General features: G+C 42.5%; 2 protein-coding genes across 7 annotated transcripts in view; both read left to right on the top strand.

Moving 5' to 3' along the window:
* LOC126998001 (zinc finger protein 91-like) overlaps window positions 1-6,630 on the top strand; it is a 40,120-nt gene extending 33,490 nt beyond the window's left edge. For all 3 annotated transcript variants that reach the window (XM_050859274.1, XM_050859272.1, XM_050859273.1), the window contains exon 3: window positions 178-6,630. In XM_050859274.1, coding sequence (XP_050715231.1) covers window positions 187-5,007 — 4,821 coding nt within the window. In that variant the 5' untranslated portion in view covers window positions 178-186 and the 3' untranslated portion in view covers window positions 5,008-6,630. The remainder of the gene's footprint in view (window positions 1-177) is intronic.
* Window positions 6,631-7,664: 1,034 nt separating this feature from the next.
* On the top strand, window positions 7,665-22,374 carry LOC126998005 (probable cytosolic iron-sulfur protein assembly protein CIAO1). 4 transcript variants are annotated; one of them, XM_050859277.1, is made up of 9 exons: window positions 7,665-7,815; window positions 14,067-14,179; window positions 16,593-16,697; window positions 16,968-17,106; window positions 18,323-18,431; window positions 18,567-18,714; window positions 19,904-20,018; window positions 20,123-20,261; window positions 21,476-22,374. In XM_050859277.1, the coding sequence occupies exons 2-9, from the start codon at window positions 14,121-14,123 to the stop codon at window positions 21,745-21,747; spliced, it is 1,086 nt and encodes a 361-aa protein (XP_050715234.1). In that variant the 5' UTR covers window positions 7,665-7,815; window positions 14,067-14,120; the 3' UTR covers window positions 21,748-22,374. The 4 variants fall into 4 exon arrangements, with proteins under 4 accessions (XP_050715234.1, XP_050715237.1, XP_050715236.1 ...); XM_050859279.1 differs by lacking the exon at window positions 14,067-14,179 and having other exon boundaries at window positions 7,783-7,815; XM_050859278.1 differs by lacking the exons at window positions 7,665-7,815; window positions 14,067-14,179 and adding an exon at window positions 15,975-16,036.

The following is a 22,374-nucleotide window of genomic DNA, read 5'->3' as shown; positions in this document are numbered from 1 at the left end:
GTTGGATTAAGTGGTCATGCGGCCTTTCTGTGACACACACTGCCTCTGTGGGAATTGGGATCACTGATGATAATTTAAATTATTATTTATTTCATCCCTTCCACATGCCTCAGAATTTTTAAAATAAGAAAAAAATCATGTTTTTTCCTTATCACATTGGTGTTTATCTCTGTGCAGGACTTTAAGATGGATGATGAGGAGTGCAGTATGGACATGCAGATGTGTTTGGAGGATGGGAAAGACCACAATAGAGGAGGCGACCAAGAGGAGGTGGAAGAGGAGGTGGTGATGCACATTTCTGGGGATGGAGAGGAGGTCATGGAGATGGCACCAGATCAGAGTATTGCCTCCCAATCTCCCATTAAGACCACAGACCCCGAAGAAGAGGCTGTCAATGACCATAGTGAAATAGATGAGTCAGGGAGAATAGAAGAGACACACGAAGAAGTAATAGTAGAAGTAGTGGAGGTTCAAACTGAAAACAAAGTCCAAAAGAAGAAGGAGACAAAGTCATACCCATGTCAGAAGTGTGGGCTGGTCTCCAGTTCAACGGCAAACCTGAAGAAGCACATGATGACCCACACCGGGGAGAAGCCATTCAAGTGCCGCTCCTGCCTTAAGTCCTTCAGGCAGCAGCACCACCTGGTAGACCACTGGCGCATACACTCAGGGGAACGTCCTTTTAAGTGTGAGGTGTGTGGCAAGCACTTTGTCCAGAGGTCTTCTTTAAACCTACATAAAAAAAGACATTTGAGCATCAAACCATATTCCTGTAGTGAATGTGATTATGGCACATACCAAAAGACCCATTTAAGGATTCATATGAGGACCCACACTGGTGAAAAGCCTTACCAGTGTGAGAAGTGTGGCCAAACGTTCTCCAACTCCACCAGACTGAAGTACCACCACATGATCCACACTGGGGAGAGGCGGTTCAAGTGTGAGCAGTGTGGCGTTCCTTTCAGAGAGAAGGTTACCCTCCAGGCACACATGGCAGTGCACCTCAACGTGGGACCCTTTGTGTGCGAGGAGTGTGGGCAGGAGTTCCCCCGCTTGGCCGGCTTGTCTTTGCATCGCAGAGTTCACATGAATAAAGATAACTACCTGTATGTCCATGACAAGGAGGCCTACAAAACCTTTAACTCAGCCTTACAGAAAGCATCTTCTAAAGTAAATCCACTGAAACGGAAACGTGCCCAAGAAATTAGAAAATCGTTGAAGAGTTTTGGAGAGAGTGACACAGACGACGCAGGTGAGGGTGATGAGCCAACCTTCATCACATCTGAAGTAATTGGTGACACCATGACATCTAAATGCCATCAAACACCTGACACCTCAGCAAAGGCTCCTGACACCTTTATGTTGAGTCTGGCACCTGAGGACAAAGCTTCACCCGGGAGTAAACTTAACTTGTGTCCCGGCAACAGTGACCAAAATAAACTTAAAGAAGATCTGGCTTCCAGTCTTGAGCAAAATGTTCAAAATAATGACGCTGCCGTTAACCCAGAGCAGGTGAGGGAAGCATTAAAGAAGGGAACTGTGCTAGAAACTCACAGCGACAATGGGAAAGGGTTTTTTATTGTCTTACCACCAGCACTCCAGAACAAGGACATCATGGTGCTCTCTGACCCTTCCGAATCCACAACAACAACAGCAATACACATCCCTGACTCCGGTGGGACTTTAGAGGACAGAGGCATGTCCCCAAACATTTTGACAGAGAGCGTCCTGGAGACTGACAAGGTACCATATCTAAGCGTTGAGAAGGGGATGGAAGAGTGTGACATGGACTCAGTAGCCATGGAAGAGGAGGACTGCAGTGAGGATGAAGAAATGATGCTCCAATGTGAAATTCAATCTGCCGAGAGTATATTGAATACCAGTGACCCCGATCGTTCGTTGGAATTGGAGTCAATGGGTAAGTATTCTGAGGCCATTGAGCAGCTTCATCCTGATGGGACGTCGCTCCTCCTGTGGAAGGACACCAGCAGCAGCAGGCTCACCAAAGTCATATACATAATGGAGGAGGGGAAGGAGCCAATAGTTGTCGAGGAAGAGTGTTCACCCAAGCTTAAAGATGACATGCCTGCAGGGAAAGCAAAAAGGCAGAAGTTAAAGGGAAGTGAAAATCTGCTAAAAAAGAATGAAAAAAGTAATAGCTTGGGGGCAGGGAAGTGCATAAATATTTTGAAAAATAGTAAAATTACAAATGCAAAGACTCCAAAAGTTTATAACAGTGAGCAGTACACAAAGAGTCAAAGAATTTACAGCTGTGAGCAGTGTGGAAAAACTTGCAAAAACTCCTCAAACTACATCGCCCACTTGAGAATTCACTCCGGGGAGAGGCCATACTATTGTGGTGTCTGCAAAATGGGCTTTAAGCAGATTTCTCACTTGAAGTCTCACATTAGAATTCACACTGGAGAAAGACCTTATGCATGTGATCTGTGTAAGGCAGCCTTCACCCAGTCCTCCAGGCTGACTGCCCACAAGAAAAGTGTGCATCCCAATGGACAGGTTGAAATCAAAGAGAAAAAGAAAAAATATGTACCTGAAAATAGAATTAAAAACTTCTTCTGTCGTTACTGCAACAAAACATTTATTGGTGAATGCCTCAAGGTTGACCACATGAAACTGCACCAACCTTTATTCCCTTTCATGTGTAAAATATGTGGGATGCAGTCTAAGACCAAAAGCACCATGCTGAACCACATCCTGAAGCACTCTGACTTCAAACATGTCTGTGAACTGTGTGGCATTGAACTACTGAGCATCGACGAGCTTCAGAAACACAAAGTTGCAGACCACGGTATTAGTATACCCAACAGTGATATGGTGGACATGTACATCAATGTTAAAGTCGGGGATGAAAAGGACTTTGTCATTTTAAATCCAGCAGTGAAGGGTGACAAGGGGAATGAATTAGCAACTCACATCAAATCTGAAATATCAGAAGACTACAATCCTGGTTTTTGTGAGATCAAGCAAGAGATTATCCACGTCACCGATGTTAATGGGGATGTGAAGAGTGAAATACTGGAGATGCCATCAACACGCAATGAAGATGAAGTTGCTATCCATGACATAACCCACACACCACCAGAAAAAGGTAAGAAGAAGACTCCTAAGAAGGGTAAAGCCAAGGCTGTAAAGAATCAGCCAAATGAAATTTCAAGTCCTCCCGATGGCAGTCATAAAATAATCAGGGAAGGGGAGTTTAAGGACAAGAAATTCATCGCCTACATAGACGTGACTGGCAAGAAAGTGTGGATGTGCAAGGTGTGTGACCGCTCCTTCACCCAGTCATCTAACCTGTACTGCCATATGCGCATGCACACCGGGGACAAACCATACCAGTGCAACGTGTGCCCCAAAGCGTTCCGGCAGATCACCCACCTCAAGGACCACATGCGGCGCCACACAGGAGCCAAGCCACACAAGTGTAGCGCGTGCAGCAAGTGTTTTACCCAGCGCTCAGCAGCAAGGCGCCACATCATGGTAGTTCACGGAGGAGAGGCAGAGACTGAGAGGATACCAGAGAGTCAGATGGCAAGGGAGATCATCAACACGCTTAGCAATGAACGTGGCTTGCACTCTAGAGGTGCGAGGAAGACTGTCCTCAAGAGAAAAGACGGCACTCCTCAAGATGGGAAGTCATATAAACTCCCACAAAAGGAGAATGTGTTACACATTTGCAAGGTGTGTAACAAGCAGTTCCCACATTCTGTTGGACTTACTGCTCACTCCAGAAGGTGTGGAAAACACAAAAATTGGAGAAGTTCCTTATTGCAAGAGAAGTGCACTGAGTGTGGGGAGAGGTTTGCATTGCCCACTCAGTTGTTGAAGCACCAGCAAACTTGCACTGCACAAGATGGTGAGACAAGTAGTGCTGAGATTAAAAGAAGTGGAAAATACAAAAAGAAAATTACCAGCAGATCAGGCTGTGAAGAAGACAGTGTGCAAGATAATGAAAACACTAAGTTCCAAATGAAAAAATTATCAGTCTGTAATAGTGAGGCCAGACGCAAATACTTCCCATGCAAACAGTGTGGTGAGGTGTTGTCCAGCGTAACATTACTCAAGGAACACATGGAGGGACACAGCGGTGAGATGCAGCAGGTCTGTACAATGTGTGGGGAGGTATTCAAGAGAGCCTCTGCCCTGAGGTACCACCAGAGCATGAAGCACGGCAAGGAGGACAGGAGGTACAAGGACTATTGTCCCACGAGCTACATCTCTGTGAAGGAAGAACTCATAGAGGAGGAGATGGAAGAATTCCTGGAGGAGTCAGAGTCAGAATATGAAGAAATTAATAACTGGGCCTATACAGAAGATGACGAGGAAATGGTCAGTGATGTGAGAGTGAATACCAAAGTGACTCCAAAAAAGAAAGTTACAAATAACTCAGTAACAAAACAGAAGAAAACCAATCGAGGTGCCTTGAAAACTATTAGTAATAAAGTTGGGAAGAGCACAGATGATGGAAAAGATTCCAGTACAGACTGTATAGAAATGGCAGAAAATGGGACATATCCCTGTGTTGAGTGTGGTGTTGAATTCACCCGTTCCTCCAAGTTGAAACACCATAAGGCTTTGTGGTGCAGTGGGCACCATGGACCACATAATGCTGATGACAATGATAAATCACTCCAGGAAAACTCTCCCTCAAAAGTGAATAAAGTTAACAGAGAAGTAGAGACTCAAAAAATAGTTATTGGAAGTAACAATAATGAAAAGCAAGAGTCTTCAGAGTGTGAAAGTGACGGTGCTTCTGCCTCCACGGCTGTGGACAGCAAGGGTGGCGCAAAACAGAGTGACGTGACGCTACACTGCGAAGACTGTGACAAATACTTTCCAGATAAACACTCTTTCGATGAACACTTGCCCATCCATGAAGCAGACAGACCCTTCAAGTGTGAACACTGCTCAATGAGGTTCAAACGCAAAGCCCACATGTTTAACCACTACAGACGGCATGTCAGTCTGGCTGGAGTGGAGTGTTTATAGTGGTTCACACATGTACACACACACACACACACACACACACACACACACACATACACACAGCTCTGTAGTGTAGTGGTTACAACCAGTGATTCGTAACCGAGAAGTCCTGGTTCATTTCCCAGATAAAGTGGGGACGGATGGGCAGTCTCCTTTAATCCGTGCCCCCTGTCCACCCAGTAGCGAATGGGTACTGAGTGTCAGTCGGGCATTGTCTCCCACTTGTGTGAGGGTGTAATGTGAGGTTCCACCCATAACCAAAGATTCATCAGTTGAGCTCCAAGCTCTTTCGCAGTGGGTACTGGCTGGCAATCACGGGTCTACCATGTGATCAGACCATGGTGAATGACACAGACAGAAACACACACACAAGCACACTACCGTACTCATTTTTTGTTTGATAAATAGAAATTGATAGTACAAAGCATCTCTCTTGACCTACATAGAGTTATGGGATCAAAAAGATATTATGTACATTGCTTATCAGTGAGGGATGCCATGCACAGTGGAGCCCCATGACTAGTGTTTTTCTTACTAATGATTTCAAGTCTAGCAATAGGATAGAAACAGTCCTGGGTTTCATAACTAAGGACCAAAGCTGCAGAACTAGCAAAAATGTTCCCATTGGCTGGGGGGACAGAGTGGGCAGTCCCTTTGCTGTATCCAGCACCTAAACCTCAGCACCATTGAGTATTGATGTTCAGTTGACCTGTTGGGCACACAACATTTTGCAGCTAGGGTAGTAAGTTGCATCAAGATGACAGCGTTAGCAGAACAGCTCGAGGAGGGGGCAGAGTGTTACAGGGGGTAGGGGATGGCACCATTGTTTGTAAATAAGGATGTCGTACTTATGCAAGTGTGGCCAGTGTCACCTCTGCATCTTGCCTTTTGCAAATGTTTCGTTCAACAATGACTGCTGCTTTTAGTAAAGGGTCAGCTGTAAGAGCTGCTTTGGGCATATTATGTAGGATATGTTTTCTTGTTTGTGATGCCATTTTTGTCATGTACAGCTGATCCACTGTCCCATTGTGCTCATCCCCCTGCCTGCAAGGAGTTGTGCACCTAACGGGTCAACTGAATGCAGGTGTGTGACATTGCCCCTGCTACCCCGCTTCGCTTTGTTAACACTGAAGACTTTACTGTGTTTAATAATCATGAACTGCTGCAATATGAGAGAAGTCAATAGCTGAGGGAGGCTGCTGCACATTTGGCTGTGGAGGAAGGTAGCAATGGTAGTGGCAGTAGTGCTGGCTATAAGTAAGCTGGTGCACTCCAAACTCCTAACTTCTTTATTCAAGAGAATTTAATGACAAGTTTTTGTTGCTTTTCCCTATTAGTAGTTATATATAAATGTAAGATTTAGTTGTTTAAAGCAGGTGCAAAAGGAAAACGTCAACTTCCAAGAGGTTCCAGTCTTTTATGTCTTACTTTAAAAAGTGTGCCCCCAAAATAGCAGTTTCAGAACTAGCAATGTTTTTCTCAGTTTCTCAATATCACTAGACACGGGGCCCCACTGTGTGTTTATTATGTTTTACATTACTTGGAATATTATGTTAGTTTGTAAATTTATTGACGTTATAACATTCATGAGGAAGTCATGATGCAGATAACTAAATCCTACATATATTTTTTTGTTTTAATCAACCATCTTTTATATAACTGAACTCTGTGAAATCTAACGGTGTGCATAGTGTAAACGCCTGATAGGGAAAATAAAATGTTAAATTTATCAAAGTAATGCTTATGTACCACTAAATCTTCCACAGAAAAGAGAGAAATAATAGGCTGCTGAGATACAATGCATAAGTCTGTGACAGTTCCAACCAACCAACCAACCAACTTGTTTTATTAAATTTTTGCAACAGCAGCAAATATGACAGCTAAGATCAGTGCTGCCTTATGACTATGATAGCTTTGTGATTCTCGAGATATCCCCAACACTTATACTGAGCCGCCCACCTCTTCATGGCTTAGAAAGGTAAACCAATGGGGTTAAATTAGCAGATGTGGGCCACGTGTTCCAGGAGGGAGGATAAAATAGTAAGAGATTTTGCAGCACTATGAAGAGACTGGTTTGGCCTTTGTTGCCTGGCTTTATCATGTATTTTTAGCTTCAGCCTGATAGCAATTCCCTTGTGAATTAGTAGACTATTAGTTAAAAAGGAAGCGTTTTAAACTAATTCAAGTTGGCCTGATGGGAATTTGAGGTAAACCTAGAAGGAAATTAGGTAGACTTAGAAGGAAATTAAAGATGGACTTTGGAGAGAATTAGAGGTAGACTTAGGAGGAAATTAGAGATAGACTTAAGAGGAAATTAGAGGTAGGCTTTGGAGGGAATTAGAGGTAGACATAGGAGGAAATTAGAAGTAAAAGGGAATGTTCCTCCCTTCTCCTTTGTTGTTTACTTGCAACAATAAACAATCAATCTATTAAAACATGCATGGAGCCGATTAAAACACTATACCTATGGAGCCTATCAAAAGGCTGAAGAAAAAAGAAGAAAACACTGTACCTATTAAAACATATATGGAGCCGATTAAAACACCTATTAAAACATGTATGGTGCCGATTAAAACACTATACCTATGGAGCCGATCAAAACGCTGAAGAAAAAAAAAGAAAACACTATACCTATTAAAACATCTATGGAGCCAACCAAAACGCTGAAGAAAAAAAAAAAAGAAAACACTATACCTATTAAAACATGTATGGAGCCGATTGAGGCATTATTAAACCATCAAAGGAGCCGAGAAGGTGGCGCGCCGAACCTGTGACTCACCTGTTTACTGCCACGCCACCGGAGACTCGCAGGTGAGGGGCGGAATAATTGTTTTTTCAGCTTATAATTTCTTGTCCATCTTTACTCATGCACCATAACATTAAAAGACAGACTAAAGGTCATTATAGTGTTGTTTGTGCAGCGCTGACTCGTAAAGGAAGGAAGGTGTGAGGGAGTGTAGTGGTGTTTTTGTTGTTGTTTTTTCCTTATAAGCTCTTGTCCATCTTTACTCTAGCAGCATAATATCAGTAAACAGTCTGAGGGTCATTATAGTTTTGTTTCTGCAGCACTAACCTTTAAAGGAAGGTGTGAGGGAGTGTGGTTGTGCCGGTGGTGTAATTTTTTTCTTTTTTTTATCACCTTTATAAGCACTTGTCCAACTTTACTCATGCAGCGTAGTATCAGTAGACAGTCTGAGGGTCATTATAGTTTTGTTTATGCAGTGCGAACTAGTAAAGGAAGGAAGGTGTGAGGGACCATTGTGGTGGTGGTGGTAGGGTTGCCACCTTTAGATCAGAAAAATACGGAACATCTCACTCTCCAATACGGAACGAATCTGTATTTTAAGGGACGGGTGGCAACCCTAAAATTTCTGTAGCCTGCCCTGCCTTGACAGCTGTTGCTTGCTGCTTGTGGAGGCAGGAGGAAGGGGGGTCTTATACTGTATATACATGTTTTTCAGGACAACCCTTGACAAACATAATTTTACGGCCTGGTTTTTGAGATTGATCTAAAAAGGCCATCACTACAGCTTTAAAATGCAGAATTTTATCTGCTTGCCCATTCAGACAGACAAATATGGATCAAATGGCATTCTGTATTGTTCAAAACAGAACGTACCTTTTCATTCTCCAATACGGAACGATTCCATATTTTAAGGGACGGGTGGTCACCCTAGGTGGTGGTAGTGTAATCAGCAGACCACACCTGCAGCCCCGTGGTGTAGTGGGAGGAAGGAAGAACAGGGAAGACCGTGGACTCAAAGCTGTACTGGGACTGATAAGAGACAAAGACACAGGCAGCATAATAGTGAGCTGCATGAAAACATTCTTGGTTGAAAGCTGGAAACAAAGAGAGAAGAATAACTAAAAGCTTCAAAGGAAAGATCAAGGAGTAGCAACTTAAGAATCATTATAAAGCTTCAAAGGTCTATAGAAGCGGTTGGTGCGCCTAGCCATGAATCTGCGGGCCAATGCATATTTGGATGAACCTCCAAATGTCATACCTGCCATATGTTCCAGGGGTAATGGGTGGTAAAAATTGCAGTTAACATTGTTTTATTAATGTGCCGATATCTTGTTTCCTACTTAACCAGCTGCTCTTCTGTCTTCATATATGTATTCTACCAACTTTGAAGCCCTTTGGAAAACAATAGGAAGGGGAGGCAGCAGTGATTTAACATTCTGGATGATATTTTTTTATATGGTAGCCATCTTGAGCAAGATTAATACTTACATTATGTGTTGTATTTTGGTCTCTGAATGCAGTGCAGTAACTGATAGCTCCAAGAATATTAAAAAAAACTTAAAATTATGGATGGAATTAGTTTATGAGCACAATCTAGTACATTTAATTTTGGCAGCAGTTGATTCAGATTAGGTCAAGATAGGTTAGATTTAATTTGGTTAGATTTGTTAAGTTCAGTTGTTTACGATCAGTATGTGTGATATGCCTCTGGTGGCATAGTTATTAAGGGTAATCTACATATTCCCAAACCTTCTTTGTCCAGGGTTACTAACAGGCAATTTTGGCAGCCAAATTCCATTTTTTCTGGCAATTAGATTCTTCTTCAGCTACCACAATTGTTATTTGCCAATGTAGCGATTGAAGATGCAATTTTGGCCAATTTCACTGGGGTCATGGTTGTACTTTTTTACCCATTGTGGCCTTTGGGGACAGGGTTAGTGGCCAGCGCCGTAACCTCACGTGAAAAAAACAATCAGAGAGAGTAGGAATGGGATGGAGTGCTTTTGCTAAACATAGTAATGTCATGAATAGCAACCAGTCACCCTGCCTGGAGAGAAAGGTGCGGTCAACGTATCCTCCCTGTCCCAACACACGGTTCAGAAACTTGCCACCTCACCAAACATTTAGAGTGAAAGCTAAGAAGCTCACCAAGAGGAATGACAAGTAAAATGCTAGATATAATACTGAGAGAGGAAGTGGGCATCTCAGATTGAAAACAGAAATTATTATGGCAGGTTCTATCATGTATAGAACTGATAACAGATGGAGAACCAAAGCAACAGAGTGGCAACCCAGGAATTGATGAAGTCAGGGCAGACAAAGGACCAGGTGGAGAGGCAATATTAGAACATTTGCCAAAGCAGGATGGAGTATACTATCAGACAGAGAGGTGAACATTGAGAAAGGCATTTGTCCTGCATTAAACTTGCATTGTATGAAAACGATGATGGTGATGATGATGAACTATCCTGTAATGATAATAGAAAAGAATAAATTTTGCTGATGATTTTGAAAACTACTCAAGACTGCCAGTTTTCCTTTCTCTTTTTTTTTTTTTTTTTTTGTTTGGCAAATTCACCCAAGAGAAACTTGAGGATTACTCTGCACTCCACCAGTCACTGCCAAAGACATGCTGCTTGGACATTGAGGAAGAAGAATGACTGATGTATTTCTCCTTCCACAGAGGAGTGAGGCACCATGACCACTGCCCTCACCACCCTCACCGGCCACAAGGACCGAGTGTGGAATGTGGCATGGAACCCTCAGGGCACGATCCTCACCTCTTGTGGCTCGGATCACTCCATAAGGCTGTGGGGCAAGGAGGGTGACAAGTGGATCTCCAAGACCGTGATCTCAGAGGCACACTCGCGCACGGTGCGGAGTGTTGCGTGGGCGCCGTCTGGCAGCACCCTGGCGTCAGCAAGTTTTGATGCAACCGTCAACATTTGGGACTGCAAAGGAGAGGACATCGAGTGTGTGGCTACGTTGGAGGGCCACGAGAACGAGGTGAAGAGTGTGGGGTGGGCTGCCTCGGGGTCACTTCTGGCCACATGCTCCCGGGACAAGTCAGTGTGGGTGTGGGAGGTCGGGGAGGATGACGAGTATGAGTGTGCCGCCTGTATGCCCTCCCACAGCCAGGATGTGAAAAAGGTAACGTTCCACCCCACGGCAAACATCCTGGCCTCTGCATCCTATGACAACACCATTAAGCTGTACAAGGAAGAGTGTGATGACTGGACAACATTCTGCACCCTCAACGGCCACGAGTCAACAGTCTGGAGCATTGCCTTTGATGCGTCTGGTTGCCGCTTGGCCTCCTGCTCTGATGACCGCACGGTTAAGATATGGCAGGAGTACCAACCAGGGAATGAGGAAGGGATTGCCACGCCAGAGGGAGAGGCGGTGTGGAAGTGTGTGTGCACCTTGTCCGGCTGCCACAGCCGCCCCATCTATGACCTCGCCTGGTGCAGCCTCACGGGGGCCATTGCCACCTCCTGTGGGGATGATGCTATCAGGATCTTCAAGGAGCAGCCCAGTGGTGACCCCAATGCTCCAACCTTTGACCTCCTCCTCACCATCCCACAGGCACACACTGAGGATGTCAACAGTGTTGCTTGGAATCCCACAGTGGTTGGACTGTTAGCCTCGGCCAGTGATGACGGCACTGTTAAACTCTGGGACTTCTCGCACATCTTCTAAAAGACACCATAGTATGGATGAGGGGGATGCTGCTGTTTTATACTATTTGTTGAACTTTTGTATGTATACCCTGTAGGTAATGCTGTTATATTATATGCACACTTCATTAGTTAGCTATGTGCTATTTTGTTTTATGTATTTCAAGCAATTATCGTGTTCTAAGGCAAAGGTCCAATTTCTTCATTGGTCCAGTGAATATAAAGAATGTCTTTGTATATAAGGTGTGAACATTTTTTAAAGCATTTAGTGTACCACATGTCTATGTGATATTTTTCACTCTTGCCTTTTTCAAACTTCAAGACACCAGATAGTCTTCTATTTTCTTGCTGGGAAAGTTCTTGCTCTTATTGTGATGTTTCCTTCAATTACATGTTTGCTTGCATTCAATAATTTGAGTATAATAGTGATGTATCTAAGGAGTTATTGGCAAAGGAAAAAGGGATAAACATCTTCCTCTCATTATTTCTGAAGTTTCTTGTATTCCTAAACTATAAACCATTTAATATACCCCATTATATGTTGTCTTATTTTCCAAGACAAGAGTGATGAGATATGATCACTAGCAATCCCATGAGGTATGGGGGGGACGTCATTTAGTTGTACTACACAGTATAGTCAATAAATATAAGATATTAGTTGCCTACTTGAGGAATCAATTCAGTCAATTCCATTGGCATTGAGAATTAGAATCATCAATTGAATGATAAGCGTTCCAGCACTGCGTCCAGGAGGACACAGGTTTGAGTCCTGCCCACCGCCACAGCTGAGATTTTTTAATCACCGCCAATTGGCCTAAGACTACCCACATGCTGTCCTGAAGACCACCTATCAACCCGAACTCTAAAGAGAGGCTCAGAGATGAGCTCCATGGGGCAGCATGAGCCAAGCAAGATGGTGCCACTATATACAATATACTATTTACACTTGTCTGCACCATAGTGGGCTGGAGCCAACCACCAGGCCCCACCAAGAAAGCTTACTGGCGCCATAGGCCAAATCGTAAAATAAAAATATAAATATATAAAATAAAGTATCAGCTCTTGCCCACCCATATCCCTACTGCCCACACCAACACATGATAGTGTGAAGACAGGTTTTGTGCTTGCAGAAGTGGTTCTAGAGGCACGAATCCACAAACTTTCATAGGATTTGTTGCAAGTGCAATCTGCAAGCTAAAACCATGCTTCCTCAAATGAAGAACTTGCAGTTTGCAGATTAATTTGCAGAAGTGCCCAGTTCTGCTTTTTATCACACATTTATATCTGGTGTGGATGCTTAAAAAATATTATTTGCTAAATTATATCTTCTTCTGCTTATTGGTTTGTTGTTGCTACACTCAAGCTTCATGTCAGGTTTAGAAGCTGAATGTTTGACCATACAGTGTTTCATCTTGAGAAACTGACTTTGCATGTGCTATTCTGTGACAGTCAGATTAGTACAGTGTGCTTGACATCCTTGAGGATCTTGTAGATTTGTGGGATACCTTCAAACATGAATATCTTAAAGCTGCAAAGGAGTGTATTGAAGAGTGTCCAGAATCAGGGACTGACTTTGCCTTGGAGGAGATGCTGGAGAATATTGACAAGTCACACTGCCAGGCTTGCTGGGAATCGGCACTAATATAGGGCTCTGTTGCGTAAGACTAGAGGTCTCTTGAGAGACAAGGAAAGGTATGTCAGGAGTCTCGTTGAGGGTGTCGAGTGTCATTATATTGCAAATAACCTCCAACCTGATTCCTGAGTCCTAAAGATGCTGTGCGTGGAGCCTCTTACTCAGGTGAGCACTATCATAACAAACATGGATATACAGAGGACTCGGACCAGGTGCTTTGAGTAGTTGTACATGGCAGACCCTCTGAGTAGACACCTTCCACCTGCTGGATTACAAATACTGGATGCTGATCCACCCATTGATGAAAGCCAACCTCTCTTGGGCACATGATGGATTGGAAGTTATTGAGAACCAAAGTTTTCATGAAGCATACAGCAGTGTGACCATAATCTTCCTCTTACTTTCCTGTTTAGGATACTGGACAAATTTGACACTTTATTTCTTTATTTGTGTTTTCCCTAACTTTCCCCAGTTCTTAAACATGTGTCTTACAGTCTTCCAGAGAAGTGAATTAAAGTGAGCAGTGATCTGGTTTGTTTCACTGGAACAACTACTAATGGGAATCACTTTTGCAGTGATCATAACTAATGGTCTTTAAGCCGCTCTTTTCTTTGGCTTCTGTAATTTAAAATGTTTCAGAATACTATTCATCCACAGGGCAATCAACAGGAGCATATGCCACCGGACACTTTGCCTCGCCTACTCTATGACATCATCCCTAGGTGCCTCTAGGGCAGGGCAATGTTCTAAGTAACTCATGGTGACTTTGTTTGTGCCCCCTTGGCCTCCTTCACTCATGATTGTCTTTTACAAAGCAGAAAATAATTTTTTCAAGGCCATTCTATGAACTAACTACATATATATACTTGTTGCAAGGTCACTATTCCTCTCTATTGATACCTTTTCATTCTCACATTCTATGTGGGAATTTGTTTTATGGGATTTTTTGTCTCCACTGTCTTTTTTGTGCCCCCATTTCCCTCACTGTAATATTTGCTTGCTGCAGGCACACGGTAAACAGTGGCAGCACCTACATTAAGGGGAAAGATTGCAGCCATCTATGTTGTTGTGTAGAGCTGTCTTTTCCTTGACAAGATCACTCCAGCACTTCAACTACAGGTGAGTCAACATGGTCTGGCCTCCATTGTAAAAGGAAAAACTAACCTAACAAGCAGGTTCGTTTTACAGTGCCTCCAATGATTCTGAAGACATATCCAGGGATCAAGATCTCTAGAAAGGTTGTGCAATACCAGGCATTGCATTGCAGCATAGAATGATCCTCTGAGTAGCGATCCTCACCTCCTCCTACACACTATGACAAGCTACAGCAATCTTAGGCTAGTGTCACACATTCACGATCTTGACCCCCAATGTTAAAAATGTCGCGCTGCCAGACGTACATTACGACCATCGTAAATAGACCATGTTGAAACAATGTTGTTGAGACATGGTTTATTGCCGACGGGTGACAAATGTCAGGAAAAGTGCCGATTGTTTTGAAATTTCCAAAACCGTCAGCGTTTGTCCTGACATGGGAGGCATCGGGAGTCAAGATCATGAATATGTGACACTAGCCTTAGCCCTGCAAGCTGCATCTTAGCATGTGATATAACTTTTGCCAGCAGGCATCTCTGCTTAGCAAATACACATGCCCAGATTCACTCCCAGCCTGAGGCAGTCAGCTCCCAGCTATTCATTATCCCCCACGGACTGATCAGTAGATGTGTATATACCAAGAGAAACCTGGAGATGGTAAACTGTGGTAACACAGATGAGCAAAAAGGATTGATTGATTATGTGGCAGTAGATGGAAGGCTTGGAAAAGATATTTGTGACGCTAAGGTATAGTAAGAGGAATGTTCGATGGATCTGACCATCTTGCAGTGCAAGTCCAAAATAGATGATGGATAAACTGATCACAAATGCTTTGATATATATTATGAAATGGTTTGTGCGAGTGATGATTTTTTCTCATTTTTCTCGCTTGGAGGGAACATTAAGAAACATGATCCCTGCTGCTACCGGGTTAAGTGAAAAATGAGAAAGTGTAAAAGATAGTACAAATATTGAAAAAGGTTTTGGAACATTTAAAGAAGTAATGGTAACTACAACAAAAAAAGTGTTAGGGATGAAAGTGGTGAGGGATGGAAAAAGAAAAGGAAATTCATGATGGACAGAAGAGATAAGGAGGATAGTAAAAGAGAAAGGGGAACTTTTTAAGAAAACTCAAGAAAGAAATGTGGCTGAGCAAGTAAAAAGGGAAAGGAAAAAGAAATATAGAGAATGCAAAATGAAATTAAAACAAGCAATAAAAGAAAGTAAGAAGAGAGTTGATGAAGACCTTGGAAAAAGACCAGTCACCTCTCGATTAACATGAGTTTAAATAACGCGTTTTTGATTTAACACGAGTTGATATTTAAGGAGATACATTTAACTAATGTAATATGTTCGATTTAACACGAGTATCATCGATGACATCACGCCCGATGACGTCATCGATGAAACATTATTGATACGTTAGTAGGTCAAGGAAACAACAAAAACACACGTTCTCAGTTTATTTAAATTTGTCCTTCACCTGCGTCGGCCACCGTCCCTCCTCACCCCGCGCTCCCGTCACCAGCTGCTCCCTTCACCTTCGCCACTTCACCTCACTTGCCTCCTTCCTCTTCATTTGACTACCCATGCTAATGGTGACAAAGATAACTCCTTTAAGTTAAAGTTTTCTAAAGAAAGAATTACTATATTTCATTTGTAAGTCACTAACACAACAAAAACACGTCCTCACACTCACCATCACTTTGTTGATGTGTCACTGGTCGTTGTCATCGTCTGCCGAATCCTCACCCCACTCTCCCTCCTCCCTCCTCACCCCGGCCATCCCCCCCCTGTGGGGAGGTGGAGGAGGGAGAGTGGGGTGAGAATTCGGCAGACGACGACGACGAGGACAACCAGTGACACATCAACAAAGTGATGGTGAGTGTGAGGACGTGTTTTTGTTGTGTTAGTGACTTACAAGTGAAATGTAGCACTGCTGATTGGAATCAAGCCATCACTGGCAACAGGCAACCTGCAGAAAATGACTTTGCTCTTCCGTAAGCAGACTGCTGAGGCTGACAAAGTGACACACGCCAGTTATGAGGTCTCCCGCCTCCTTGCACACCGGATGAACCCATTCTTGGATGGGGATTTGTATGTTTTCCAATAAAAAAAATTTATATATTTACTTTGGGTTTTTTTTTATTTTGTCAATCCTGCCCACGGGCTGCTCCTGCAAGTCTCATTTGGCCCTTGCTCTGAAAAGGTTGCCTGCCCCTGGTTTAAATGAACTTAACAGTGGTAGCCCTGCCAAGAACACCATTTTCCTAAACCTCTTATCATTATAGTTAAAGACATGAAAATATATTTCAATTGTGGAAATGTTTATGGAATTTCTTAAAAGTGAAAATATATTACCTTGAGAATGAAAAAAATAAGTTAATCAATCATGTCCTGGCATCCTGAAGGGGCTTAAGTTTGTTTCCTTCCCCAGCATGGAGCTGAAGGAGGCGGTGGCAGTCCTCGACGGCCTTGCTGCGCCCTCATTGGCTGAGTCTTGGGACAATGTGGGCCTCCTGCTGCAGCCCTACACACAGAGGTCAGGTCAAGTATGGTCAATAGGTAATAGCAGGAGGATCACTTGAGAAAATAGTTTAAAACAAGCAACAGAACACTGAATACTACTTCAAAAGTCAGAAAATTTTATTTGAATAGTAATTATTAATATATATTACATGTATTGCATTTTGATCTTGCTCTAACCCAGTGTTACTATATTATTGACACTAAATTTACTCTCTATACTTCATGAAGATGTTACTTTTACTATGTACTTTAAATTATATTTACATCAAGGTTGTCCTTGTAGGGAGGTCAAGACTGTTTTCCTGACCAATGACCTGAGTGAGGACGTGATGGCGGAGGCAGTGGAGCAGAAGGCTGACCTGATCCTCTCCTACCACCCACCTCTGTTCCGCCCCTTCAAGAGGATCACCACAGGGTGGAAGGTGACCCAAGAGATGGTTTATCATGCTGATTTTTCTTACCTAGCATTGGCGTTTTATAGTAGTCGTGATGCCCGGCTGCCATCAAGTGAAGCTGTACTGAACAATCATGGCAATTTTTTAATAATCAAATCAAATCAAACCAAAATAATCAAATTTTTAATAATCAGACATTCTTTACATCCAAAACTTCCACCACCTTTTGTTTTGAATGATCTTGCTTAAGTAGGTTTGCTACCAATCAAAATTATTTGTCATTTTCAGCTATACACTTTAATACTACTCAAGTTTCTAAAGCCTTTGTTCCATGTATAACTAAATTGTTGCTAAAGCCAGAAACCTCCAATTATTTAGGAGTAGAGTTAATAGTTTTTTACTAAGGTGACTTCCTCTTTTCTAAGGCCAATGTTCCTCCTTTTGTGACCCTGATTGGGTATAAAGTTCCTTGAACTCTCCAGACTGTCTGACATTCTTGGCCTATGATCATAATAATAATAATGATAATAATTAAAAACTTTTCTGTAATTCATTTTCTTAGGAAACTTGCAACACAGGGAAACTTGAAATGATAAAATTTAGATCATAAAAATGGCTTTATATTCAACATGCAAATTGAATGAAATTTTTTTATAATCAAAGAAATGTCTGAAATTACCCCTATTGTCTGAAATGCCTCCATTCAAAAGTGCTGATTTGCAGGTTTCAATTTGAATCTAGGACAGTGTATTTGGCATCACCCCCAGTTGTTTACAGTTTTGGCACGAGGTGAAAAAATATGTAAAATATTGATTTGAATGAGTCTTAACCATTTCCATCCATGATGCAGACGTCAGCATCACAGTATGGAAAGGGTCAAGAGGAAATGGAAGAGGATTAATCCTCTACTAAACCTCTCAATCCTCCTCAAAATTCCTCTTCCATTTCCTCTTAAGAGGTTTAGAAGAGGATTAAGAGGAAATGGAACAGGATTAAGAGGTTTAGAAGAGGACTAACCCTTTCCATACGGTGACGCCGTCAGACGCCCGTCGGACGCCGACGTCGGCGTCGCTGGAGTAAAGGGGTTAAGTACACTGTAGGATACGAAGTAAACAAATTTATTTTCCTTCCTCATATTGCAGTATGGTCATAGAAGGTAAATATTAGAGTATGTATCTTAATCCTCTGTGAAAAGACCACAATTGTCAGAGTAAGTATGTATGTGTTTTCCCTCACCTCTCAGGACAGAATCATCGCCTGCTGCTTGGAGAAGGGCATCGCTGTCTACTCCCCCCACACTGCCTATGACACACTGAAGGGTGGCGTCAATGACTGGCTGCTGAAGGCATTTGGTGAGGGATTGGGGACACAGGGACACAATGAATTCATCTTCTCATATTTCTTGAGGTTCCACTTCCTCCAAGGTACATTTAACAAAAGCCATGCTATTTCATTATGATTTTTAACCTCTAGTGACTTTATTCCAGATGTACAAGGAGTCACCCCTCTGCAGCAAAAAGATGTCTCACCACCGTATAGCCATCAAGTAGAGGCAAACTCTGCACATGTTCCTGCAGCTGAGGACTTTGTACAGAAGGTCACACAAGAGTTTGGAGAGAGAGTCAGTGTTGTGAGGTAAGTAAGGAGAGGATTAATAGGTCAGATGACTTGGACCTGAAATGATGTAACACCTTGGCCGATTGTCAGTTTACATAAGAAAAGTTAGAATTTGTAAAGAGTTTGGACACCTTGAATTTGGTTTGACTTTCTGCAGCTTGCATGCTGAAAGAGTTGGCCAGCTCTTGATTAGAGAACAATGAAATGAAAACTTTCAATCTTATTTGCATTTTTAAAAATCTGAGGCTCATTTATTTCCAGACTAGTATTCTTCAAACTCTTATTACTACTGCAGGCTACTTTTACTTTCACAGCTTATTTGCAAGTCTTTGGAGACGGCTGTGTGCCTCTTGCTCTCCAATAATTAGTTATTAAATTGTGAAGAAATGGCAACTCAGTACTGGGTAGCAGCCTGGACTCTGAAGAGCCTTGCTGTAGGCCACTTTGTAGCTCAGTGAAGTGTGTGCCATCATCATCTTTTTGATGTGTCTCGGAAATTTGGTTAAGATGTAGATCTGTTCCTCAGACTTATCTTTTAATGGGACCCACTTTTATTCTAAACATTACTTTTCATGACCCATTCATAAGCCTTTTGACAGAACTAAGGGATTTGTGCAGCCTCCCCTCTGGTATTTTATCATCTATTGTATTGTAAAAATTCATGACCCATATTGTAGTCCATCACAACCCAGTACAGTAAACCCTCCATTTAGCACATTTCTTTTTAAGGATTTACTTATAAATAACAACAGGATATTTTCCAAAAAAAACACGTTTGCCCTCCATATAATGCAAATTAAATTGGGGCATAATAAAGAACACTCCATGGAGCATTGAGGCTGGTCAGTCCAACAAAAGAGAGACAAGCAATGAAAATGTAGAATAAACACAAAAAGGCCATTGAGAGGCATGCATCAGGCAAGAGACTGAGTCTCTCCCAGCTCCTGATTGCCGTAGAGCTGGAGGAATGCAGCCGCTCAATTTGGCCGAATTTATTTTTCCATCATATTGACACACACAGGGAATAGTTGAATTAATAACTGAATTAATTATATTCAATGATGGTTTAGTTTGTATGCACCAGACACAACTCATAACATGAGTGGACAGATGGAATGAAACTGAGCATAGCAATGTATGTATTGTTTTCCTTTAGTTTTCAAGCTGCAGTGTTTCTATTGCATGTTTAAATACAATCACTTTTCAGTAATGGTGGAAAATGTGTGAAGGTGCTGTGTGGTGAGCAGGCACTGCCAACCATTGTTAACCTGGCCAACCGGACTCCTGAACCACCCAAGCTTGTGGTGACAAAGCTAGAAAAGGTATTGTAATGCCAGTAATGTTCACCAAGTTTTCTTTGGGGATACAGAAATCTTTTATAAATATTAGTCTTGCTTCATTTGTTTTATATTCCTACCTTGTGCAGGTGCCACTGTTTGAACATGGTGCTGGGAGGAGAGCCGGCCTGAGGGAGTCCATCACCATACAGGAAGCCATCAGCCGGGTCAAAACTCACCTGGGTTTGCCTCACATACGTGTGGCTGTAGCTCAGGGGTCAAAGCTTGGTAAGTTTACTTACTGGAATGCCACCTCTCAGAATTCTGACTTCTTAAGTATCATTGAATTATGAAATGATGGGACTCGTTAGGAAGTCTGATTGATGGGACAATTGGCCGTAGTATTAATCTTCCCTATTCCCTTTCCGTCCCCATCCCCATACGCGGGTCTGGGGCATGTGTAAACTGCCCCATCCCCTTCCCGTCCCCAGCAGGCCAGACAAGACCAACCCGCGGGTCATAATAATGTTGGCAGCACTTTCAAACCAATAATTACAGAAAACGAGATAAATAATGCATTTTTCACACACCATTGGATTCATATACATTATATATCATAAAACAAAACAATAGGGTAATTGATCTACATGTAAATAACAGGTAATGCAGGTAAGTTAATTTATGAGACAGGTTGGTATCCATGACTGGTCACACACACCTGGCCAGCCATAGGGGTTGCCAGGTCGTGTCATTGGTGGCATTTTTGTCTTCAATCAAGGTGGTCGCCAAGAAATGCCCTTTTTTATGGTATATGTTAAGTATTACTATAATAATGCCATATTTAGTCATCTATCTGCCGTCTTTTGCCATTTTGGGGGCAATTATAAAGGAATCTTCAGGAATAACTGTATGTTTACAATCAAATGGAAACACAAGAGTCTTCACAAACTAAAAGAAATATATTAACTTCAGCAAAGTTTGCGATACAATATCAGTCATAGAAATATTCTGATACTTTTCAATATATTTTCTTTTATAATAACAAATAGAACACTGTTTATTCATGAAATATACGAAGGGGAACCTAAAGATATCCTTCTTCGCACCCCATGGAGTCAACACTTTTTCGACCCCATCTGCTCTCTCTCCAGGTATTGTTAATCAACCCCAACCCCCCTGGGGATGCTTAAAACTGCGGGTCACAGCCAAGGGAAAGGCAAGGGAACGGGAATGGGGGAGATTAATACTACGGCCGTATGACCCTGTTTCCTGCAGAGGCAGGGTAGGGAATCAGATAAGTCAGTGTGATAATATGGATGAGTACTTGGACAAAAAAAATGTTTTGGAGAAGTGCATTTTCCAATCTCAACTCCTGTGACACTAAGTTTGTCTCTTGATTTACAGTAGAATACATAGAAATGTGATGTGAATAAATGTATGTGTTGATGTCAAGCACAAAGGTGAGTTAACATTCTGTGAATCATTCAGTTATCTCTTGACAGACTCTCAGGTGAAGACTGTGGCTGTGTGTGCTGGGTCAGGAGCGTCAGTGCTGCGTGGTGCTGCTGCCGACCTGTGGCTCACTGGGGAGATGAGTCACCATGAGGTGTTGGATGCAGCACACAATGGCACCACTGTCATTCTGGTGGACCATTCTAACTCTGAGCGTGGCTTCCTGAAGGAGGAGCTGCAGCCAACCCTCCATCAGCTCTTTGCAGGGAAAGTGAATGTTCTCATCTCACAGCAGGACAGAGACCCTCTACAGGTTCTCTAGTTCCAGAGAGTCCCAGTCTCTGGTGATGTAATATTACATCCATGACTGTGCCTTCTGTCAGATGGATTGCTACTTGCCTTTATGTTCAGGTATGTTTATCAGAACATCATGGATATTGTACATTGTAGGTACGCACACTCAAAAAACTTTCGTTACAATGGGGTCCGACAAATTTCACACTGAGCAATCTGTTAATCTCGGCAGGGTTGGTATGAGTGCGATCACCCCCACCACCTCAGCTCTGCTGGGGGGAGCAGGACAGGACCCCCGTAAGGGAGGGATAGAGAGGAAGGGAGACACTGAGATACCAGATATCACCATAATATTAACAGAGTGATTTGAGTGCCACTTGTTTAAGCTTTATATTCACAAATTATTAAACAATAATGCTCATATGATATACATAACAGCAGTGGGTAGAAATATTCTCCCATGTCAAAGAAAAAACAACCATCAACGCATGTCAGATATAGTTCAGTTCATAATGTCCCATCCTGGAACTAATGCTTCCACTGAACATGTCTTTTCTTTCATGAACAAGTTGTGGGCATCAGAAAAAAAAGCACAACTTCAAATTGCAACGTTAAAAGCATTACTGGGAAGAAAGATAAAGTTTAAACAGAGTTG

Source organism: Eriocheir sinensis, chromosome 13 (assembly GCF_024679095.1).
Source record: "Eriocheir sinensis breed Jianghai 21 chromosome 13, ASM2467909v1, whole genome shotgun sequence".
In the NCBI taxonomy this organism is placed as follows: Eukaryota; Metazoa; Arthropoda; class Malacostraca; order Decapoda; family Varunidae; genus Eriocheir; species Eriocheir sinensis.
Note: the sequence above shows the minus strand (reverse complement) of the source record. Positions and strands in the feature narration are given on the sequence as shown.

Excerpts from the sequence above, each read along its gene's own strand:
- LOC126998005 (XM_050859277.1), top strand. The coding sequence starts at position 14,121 with ATGTTGTTGTGTAGAGCTGTCTTTTCCTTGACAAGATCACTCCAGCAC. Across the intron at positions 18,432-18,566 it reads CTGGCTGCTGAAGGCATTTG|ATGTACAAGGAGTCACCCCT; the intron begins GTGAGGGATTGG and ends ACTTTATTCCAG. Across the intron at positions 18,715-19,903 it reads GAGAGAGTCAGTGTTGTGAG|TAATGGTGGAAAATGTGTGA; the intron begins GTAAGTAAGGAG and ends ATCACTTTTCAG.